Source organism: Camelina sativa, chromosome 15, assembly GCF_030686135.1.
Source record: "Camelina sativa cultivar CO46 ecotype springtype chromosome 15, ASM3068613v1".
Classification (NCBI taxonomy): Eukaryota; Viridiplantae; Streptophyta; class Magnoliopsida; order Brassicales; family Brassicaceae; genus Camelina; species Camelina sativa.
The window spans coordinates 19,999,253-20,008,233 of NC_141894.1; the positions used below are offsets into that span (position 1 = coordinate 19,999,253).

At 31.5% G+C, this 8,981-nt stretch overlaps 2 protein-coding genes across 2 annotated transcripts; one reads left to right on the forward strand and one right to left on the reverse strand.

The window, feature by feature from the left end:
• Positions 1-640: 640 nt before the first annotated feature.
• Positions 641-4,402, forward strand: LOC104748595 (putative nucleobase-ascorbate transporter 10). Its single transcript, XM_010470210.2, has 14 exons — positions 641-785; positions 886-983; positions 1,731-1,907; positions 1,995-2,095; positions 2,180-2,255; positions 2,370-2,429; positions 2,688-2,893; positions 2,995-3,091; positions 3,204-3,290; positions 3,402-3,460; positions 3,567-3,658; positions 3,731-3,808; positions 3,923-4,077; positions 4,184-4,402. The coding sequence occupies exons 1-14, from the start codon at positions 641-643 to the stop codon at positions 4,400-4,402; spliced, it is 1,650 nt and encodes a 549-aa protein (XP_010468512.2).
• A 762-nt stretch (positions 4,403-5,164) lies between these two features.
• On the reverse strand, positions 5,165-7,317 carry LOC104747140 (bifunctional L-3-cyanoalanine synthase/cysteine synthase C1, mitochondrial-like). Its single transcript, XM_010468716.2, has 10 exons — positions 7,201-7,317; positions 6,974-7,083; positions 6,824-6,881; positions 6,477-6,740; positions 6,251-6,388; positions 6,118-6,169; positions 5,915-5,994; positions 5,761-5,820; positions 5,597-5,677; positions 5,165-5,489 (listed from the first exon to the last, which is right to left on the reverse strand). Exons 1-10 carry the CDS (start codon positions 7,306-7,308, stop codon positions 5,391-5,393), a joined length of 1,050 nt encoding a protein of 349 aa, XP_010467018.1. The 5' UTR covers positions 7,309-7,317; the 3' UTR covers positions 5,165-5,390.
• Positions 7,318-8,981: the final 1,664 nt, after the last annotated feature.

Sequence of the window (8,981 nt, forward strand, 5' to 3'; positions counted from 1 at the left end):
TATATTAATTATATAACATTATATATATGGATATTTAAAATATTTTAATTGTGTTTGGTTATAAGGATAGTAGAGAAAATTAACTAAACTTGTTTTGATATGAATATAAGCATTAAATGGCATTCAATATAAAAAACTTTCAAAAAATATTTTTGAGCAAAAACTGCTGCAAAAATACTAGTATAGATACAGAATCTCTTGATATATGGTCAATTTAATCTCAAAAGATTTTTCTTTCAAATTTCATATATCAAAACTGACGTTATTTAGGATTTTATGACTACATTGATTATACAAAGTATCATTTAATCACTCAAAAATAATAAAAGTTGGCAAAAGGGTTACATATTATAACCCCCACGTCTAGCTATTTGACTTTCTTGTTCTTCTTCACTCTCCAATTATTCCTTTTTTCGAAAGTCTCTGGAACCTCTCACTTGACTCGTATCTATCGAAGCTTCTTTGATATTGTTTTAAACGTAAGTTTTCTCCACCGTCCCTATCTCCTCTTAGGAGAATGCAATGGAAAGATTGATAAAGATGGTATATTTGTATATACAATATTTTCTCTAAATGTTAACCGATCCGTTTATTGATTGAGTTGTTCACTTTGAATAAAGGAAAATAAAAAGTTACGTCCATGGCAAATGGTGGTGGTGGCAGTGGCGACAACGGTAGTGGTGGAAATAAGGGAGCAGGAAATCGGACCGAGGAGTTGCAACCCCATCCGGTAAAAGAACAACTCCCAGAAATTCAATACTGCGTCAACAGTCCTCCTCCTTGGTGTATGTTTTGTTTTATTTGAATTTTGGTTATTATTTTACTTTTTATTTCTATTTTATATCTAATTTGGGTGTGTAAATGTAATACATTTGGTGTTTCCAGTTGAAGCGGTAGTGTTGGGTTTCCAGCATTACTTGTTGAGTCTTGGCATCACAGTTCTCATTCCAAGTCTATTAGTTCCACTCATGGGAGGTGGTGATGTAAGTATACATGATTTTCAAATAATTTTTAGAGATTGGATTTTTTTTAGCAACCTTAAAAATTATAACACATCGTATTCAACAATTATTAAAAAAATTACTAAATCTTTGTTATGTCAGTTCCTCTTGTCTTCCGACAAACCATGTTGTTAGGACTAGTGTTTTGTCCAAGAGGTCGGAAAATCTCTGGTTTTTTTATTTCCTGGTTAGATTTAATTAGACGTCAATGAATTCCGGATTCCAGTGCCTTAGTGGGTTTTCAAATAATTTTGTAGATTTGATTTTGACAAAATCTGAAATTTATAAACACAATATAAAAATATTATTAAAAAATCGCACAAATGAAATTATATGATTTTATAGATTTTAATTTTATCATAATGATTCTCAAAAATATATTTTAGTATTTCACTCTTTTTTTATTAGAGTTGATAGTTAACTACCGATTTTTTTTTTGTCATACTCTTTGGCAAGACAAACAAAATCACGAGTTAAAATTAATATTGCGTAAAAATTTATTGTTTTATTAACTTATCATAAATATAATTTTTCAATATTTCTATTGTATATCGATGTAATCTTTGAGATTATAGTTATTAAAAATACTAATAATATAAATTTAAAAAACTAGATATTTTAATAAAGACAAGTGATTTTAAATCATTAAAAAAATTCTGTATACATTTTTCAGTTTCTATATATTTTGGACAATCGAATTTTCTATATATTTTTTTAAACATTTTTCAGACAGAAAAGGCTAAAGTAATACAAACATTACTTTTTGTCTCTGGACTAACGACATTGTTCCAGACCTTTTTTGGAAGTCGATTGCCTGTGATAGCTGCAGCTTCTTATGCATATATCATACCAATTACTTCCATCATTTCTTCCACGAGGTTCACTTACTACACTGATCCTTTTGAAGTAAGTCTTAACACTAATATTATCATTAATTAATTTTACAATGTATGTTGTACTAAGAAACATTTGTTTGATAATAAAATAAATCAGAGATTTGTTAGAACAATGAGAAGTATACAAGGAGCTCTGATTATCACTGGATGTTTCCAAGTTGTTGTTTGTTTTCTAGGCATATGGAGAAATATTGTCAGGTAAATTGCATAATATTATTTTGCGTTACTGGGATTATGACTCTACCATTAAACTCGAATGTAATTTTGGTTTGTGTTCATTAGATTTCTAAGCCCACTCTCCATTGCTCCTTTGGCCACATTTACCGGACTGGGACTCTACCATATCGGCTTCCCATTGGTATGTGTATATATATTATTTTTAGCCATATAAAGTGGTAATATTTATGTTATTGAATAGTTATACATTATAATATATATGAATTTTATGATGTAAAATTCTTTCGTTTTACAGTTAGCTAGATGTGTTGAAATAGGACTTCCTGGGTTGATCCTATTTCTTTTTATCACTCAGGTAAATGTCTATGCCTTTTTCTTGTTATAAATCCTTGCATACATGAAGTAGGGTATACACTTTATAGATCATCTAAAAGAAGTAGTTTCCAGACGCGAGTATATATATGGGGTTGTGTTTACATTTTACGAGTGAATTTTCCTAAAACAATTAACTCTTTTTAATTTTACAAAATTTATCGTTGCTAAGAATTTGTTTTTTTGGCTTTGGCATTTACAATTAATAGATACTGTGTTCTATATTTTTTTTTGGATGCAGTACTTACCGCGTTGTATGAAGTTGAAAAAAGGGGTGATGCTTTGGGATGGAAACAGATGTGACCGCTATGGGATGATGTTATGTATTCCTGTGGTATGGTTGTTTGCTCAACTACTTACATCGAGTGGTGTCTATGACCACAAACCTCAGACTACTCAAACCAGTTGTCGTACAGATCGTACTGGTCTCATAACCAACACTCCTTGGTCAGTTCTACTATTTAAATTGTAGTTTTTGGCGATTTTCCTATTTTGTTATTCAAATTTTATCTTTATGTTTATTTTTTTTATCTTTATGTTAACAATAGGATATACATACCATATCCGTTTCAATGGGGAAGCCCAACTTTCAACCTAACTGATTCGTTCGCGATGATGGCTGCGTCTTTGGTCACTCTATTTGAGGTCAAAATTTCTTTTTATATATGAATTTGATATTAAATATCAAGAAAAATAATATATAATCATCTAATATGTTTAGAATTAAGGAGTGATAAGTTTTATTCTAGTATTGTAGTCGACTGGTTTGTTCTACGCATCCGCAAGATATGGAAGTGCAACACCGATCCCACCATCAGTTGTTAGCCGTGGTACTGGCTGGCTGGTTAGTCTAGCATCAATTTAATCAAGTCACTTTTTAGTAAACATACTCTTTTTACCCTTTATTAACTATATATTTCATCATCTCCTCAATATTTGACTAAATATTTTGTAGGGAGTTGGAGTATTACTCAATGGCATGCTTGGAGGCATCACAGGGATCACAACATCATCGTAACAAAATTCCTCCCTAACTTACATTTTTTCTTATTATTATTATTATTATTCATTTTTTTTAGTGCTAGTAATTATGGGTTATTGAGTGTAACTTAATGTCCAGAGAAAATGTTGGACTTTTGGCGATGACTAAGATTGGGAGTCGGAGAGTGATACAAATATCAGCTACCTTCATGCTTTTTTTCTCCATCTTTGGTAATATTTGCTATAACCTTTTTGCATATTTTTTTATTGGTTTGGTAACTTATTTATTTTGATCAAATGCAGGAAAGTTTGGAGCTTTTTTCGCGTCCATACCATTACCAATCATGGCATCTCTTTACTGCATCGTCTTGTGTTTTGTGTGTAAGATTACTTTTTGATCGTTTTGTATCATGTTTAAGATTACTTTTTTATTTAATTAATAGTATGTTGTTATTTATTACTAAAAAAAATAAAATAAAATTCAATTGATTACAGGTTCTGCAGGACTTAGCTTTCTACAATTCTGCAACCTCAATAGCTTCAACACCAAATTCATTTTGGGATTCTCCTTTTTTATGGCTATTTCAGTCCCTCAATATTTCAGAGAATATTACAATGGAGGTTGGCGGTCTGAGCATCGCTCGAATTGGGTAAGTACATCATCTTCTTATAAACTTTAAGACACATTTTTAAACTCACAAATGCTTTCTTTGTAACTTATCACAATGGGAATTTTTTTATGTGAATACAAAACAGTTGGAAGATGTGATAAGAGTGATATTCATGTCGCACACAACAGTTGCAGCAATTATAGCGATAGTACTTGACTGCACATTGTCTCGTGAGACTGATGAAGCCAAGAAAGATTGCGGGTTGAAATGGTGGGAAAAGTTCCGACTATACAATCTCGATGTACGAAATGATGAGTTTTATGGTCTGCCTTGCAGCCTCAACAAATTCTTCCCTTCTCATTAAAACTTTCACAAAATATTTTCTTCTATGCTTTTGCCTTTTTGAATGTTGTCTTTCTGCTTTCTTTATTACTTAGAACTTTAGAGTGTTATATTCAGTTTGTTTTCTGAGCTTTACTAGTTTGTTTGATTATTACTAAACAATGTTCCAAAAGTTGTTAACCGCTAATCAGAAGTTAGTGTACTGAATGGAGCTTAATTTTTTTTTATCTAAACAATGTTCTAAGAGACTGATGTCTTTAACCTCCAACATTTTAACATTCTCTAGCAGCTATTTGAAGAGTTTTGATACTATAATTACTGAAAAATAAACACGAACATACTATATCAAATAAGACCGGTCGTAGAAACAAAATCAAGGAACACAAATTTATAGTTGCATTTAATAAAACAGCTTTGGCACTACTAGATAGAAAAGCCAGAGATCCCTACAAAATTAACACATTTTTTCTGTCAATATTATCTACATTAAAAAAAAACTAAGAAAACAAAAGGATAAACACTTATGTCAAGACTCAGGATTAGAACCATCACCGTCACCTCCTCTCTTATTAGCCGTTGTGTTCTTAAGAATCTGCTGAAACAAAAAAAATATAACTTCAACAGTCAACACATTCGTCATAATAATAACCATTAAAACTGCATTGTGACAGTCACTTAGCTTACAACACAAGCTAAGTAATGATCATCTAAAACTGAAGCAACCATTGATGAGTTCTTCTATAATGAGAGAATGGGAGCTACAAGAAGATGCGATGGATGTGAGAGAAAGTAAACAATAAGCTTTACTAAGTCTATGGTAGTCGTCTTAGAAGGATAGTTCATGCCATAGGCTTTATTATTAAAAGAAACAATCAAGACTAAAAGTACTTTAAAACAAAGTTCACTATCTCGAAAACAAGCATAATACAATCACTCGTTCTTTATTTTGTGAGCTTTGTCGCAATATTTTGGTCCCTACTCCACGATTATCTTCATCAAACTAAACCAAATCAGTCCACTGAAACTGGCTTCATTTCTTCTGCTTCTTTCCTCAACTCGTCAAACAGAACAGACGACAAATATCTCTCTCCAAAGCTTGGATGAATCGTCTGTCCAAAAACAAAAGCAAATTCCAATGCACCGTCTGATCAGTTCATGTCACAAATCAAAACAAAACCACAGAAAAGAAATGGAAAACATTTTTTTTCTCTCTTACAACAATGACTTTTCCTTTATTCTCTGGCATTTTTGCTAGTCTTATTGCTGCCACGGTGTTAGCCCCCGACGATATCCCAACCTACAAGTTAGGTTTCCACTGTTAAAATCAGAAGAAAACACTAACTAATTATCTCATTAAACAAGAAAAATAAAACCACTCACCATGAGACCTTCTTTCAGTGCCAATTCTCTAGCCATGTTTACAGCATCCTCACTACTAACCTGTTCCTCTCGCGCAAATATTCACAAACACATAAGCATTTTAAAAGTTAATATAATATAAAAAGATCAATGGAAGGTTTAGCTTAGACATTACCTCAAGTACTTTTTCCATAATATGCATATCTAATATATCCGGTTTAAATCCAACCCCATTGCCGGTGATCTCATGTGGACCTAACTCAAAGTTCAAAACTCTAGCATTAGCAACCACAAAAACTTGGATATTCCACTGATTTAGACCACCAGGAAGCAAATAGGATAAAAACAAATAAAGTTTTGAAGATTCAAAATGTTCACCTGGTTTGTCGCCGTTGAGTATGTTGCTTTCAGTAGGCTCCACTCCATATATCTACCATATGCAACACATTCGTGATTAAAAGCAATCTCTTTTTTGATATTCCCGAGATATATTCAGAAATTAATCAATCACCTTAACACTGGGGTTTCTAGATTTAAGGTATTTCCCAACACCAGTGACTGTACCTCCAATGCCAATTCCCATCACAAATATATCGACATTCCCATGTGTATCTTCCCAAATCTCAGGACCAGTTGTATCGTAATGAACCTACACCAATGTTCCAACCCTCATATATTCATGTGATATGCAATTTTTAAAGACATTATACTTCTAATTTTTTGTAACTCTAAAGAACCTGGGTGTTTGCTGGATTGTTAAACTGTTGCAGCATAAAAGCATTGGGAGTGGTCTCAAGGAGTTGATTAGCTTTCTTAACAGCTCCACCCATTCCTTTGGTTGGATCAGTAAGGACAAGCTCTGCACCAAAGGATCTCATCGTCACTCTCCTCTCCAAGCTTGTGTAAGAAGGCATCGTTATTATAATCTTGTATCCTTCCATTGCAGCCATGAAAGCCAAACTTATTCCCATGTTTCCTGAAGTTGGCTCTATCAATGTTGTCTGAGAATCAAGCATCAGTTAAATGGGTAAGAAACTATTATCTTTTAAAATTTAAAATATGAAAAAACAAAAATGCTAATTACTTTTCCAGGGGTGATTAAGTTTTTCTTCTCTGCATCCTCAATCATGGCTAAAGCGGGTCTGATGACAACAAAATAGAATATCTTAAAATAAGTATTAACTTACTCAAACATGTGTTCTTTGATGTGAAGATTAAAGGTTTTTACAATCACCTGTCTTTGATGCTACAAGTAGATTGGAAATGTTCTTGTTTGGCTGCAATATAAGCTCCACATCCTTCGGTCACTTTGTTGAGAAATACAAGTGGGGTTCTTCCAATGAGCTAAAATACAGATAAAATTTCAATAGAAGATGAAGAAAGGAAAAAAAAATTGAAAACCATGATCGAGTTTTGAGTTTTGAGACTTATATATATAATATACTTATATGTTTTGCTTACCATTGAGGCATCACCTTTGACGTTAGTGGATGCGAAAGCTTTGGGGTGATCTTTGAGTCTCTGAGCTGATGAAGGAGGAGATTCAACGGCTGACACGACCTTACTCATGGTGTTGCTGATGCAAGTGAGTAGACTAGTGCAATTGAAGTTGGAAGACAATGAACGCAAAATAAAATAAAACGCTTTGTAATATATACTAGGTTATCACGAGCGGTATACCGCGAGACTAAATTATAGATTAATATATTTTAAATAATAATTTTAATTTTATTTAGTTTTCAAATTTCCAATTAATTAAATTTTATCTAATTAATTTATAATTTTGTTTAGAATGTTTTTTCTTATTCTTACGTTTTATACAATTTATAACTTAATTACATTTAATTTGTTATTAAATAGAATATAAAATTTTAAAACACTTAGTTTTGTTTTCTATAATTAAACAGAGGTATATGCATGGTATGTTAGTGTATATTTTTATGTGTATATATGTTTTTTTTGGAATATTAAGAATGTGTTGTAGTATGTGTAATATTTTGTAATTCATATACTAAATAATTTATAAGTTAATTTTCCAAACTATGACTACAAATCTATAGTATATAAAATAAACTAATAGTTTTAGTGTTGGTTCTATAGTCCAAACCCACCATGCTAGGCGGATCACACAACATGTTCAAAGATTTTTAATCCGCAAAAACTCATTATGCGAAACCCGTGAAAGTAAAATATAGTATGTGAGGCTAAAAGTCACTTTTCATCAAATCAGGTTTTCAAATTTTTAAAGAACAATACCTCTTCACTCACTTCCTTATAAAATAAAGAAATAAAATCTGTATACATTGACAATTATGTTTGTTACCTTTTAAAACACTTAGTTTCCATAAAAAAAATCAAATATAAGTTAAATCAATTTGTTTATTAAATTAATTATTTAATGCCAATGGCATGCCTGTAAATAAGTATCAACTTGAGATTTATTTTATAAATGTCTTCAAAAATGTATATATCGATAGGATCCTAAATGACTCATATTTTATACTAATAGAATTGATTTATCTTATTTAGTATAAAATATCAAATTTTTATTTTTTCTTTATATGAAAATAATAAATGCATTGAATCAGATTCTCTTTTATATTTGTAGAGTTCTTGAAGTGCACTCCAAGTTTTATAATTTTAATAACTTTGAATGTGTAAAATTTGTATTTTCTTTTGTCTATATATGAAAATAATAGATAATTGATTCTATTTTGTTCATATCTTTGTAAAGAAGACATGGGATGGATAAGGTGAGGGTTCTACTTGAGTGTAAACACACTTTGTAAACTCAGATTGAAGCTAAGGGTTCTAGTTAAGTGTAAACAAACTTTTTGAAAAATTATGATAACATATTTAATGCAAAGCTCGAATAAACAAATAAAACGTTATCTTTATTATTACTCAAAGTGAAAATGGTTTTGTGGTGTAGTTGATTATAACGTCAGTCTAACACACTGAAGGTCTCCGCTCGAACCGGGCGAAGCCAATTACACAGATTTTTTTTTTGTTTTAAAACATCATAATGAAAGACATGTTATGAATTAGAGAGTTTAGGGAGTAAATCTCTTATCTTATTATTGAATGAATGATCGAGGCTACATATATATAGAGTAATACAAAGGCCTAAATTAAACCGACATAGTACTAAGGTGTTGCCGAGAAGGCTTTGGCTAATGGGCCGAAGATGTGCGGACCGAGTATGGCCGAGAGGCCGAGTATCTATGGACGATATACAGGCC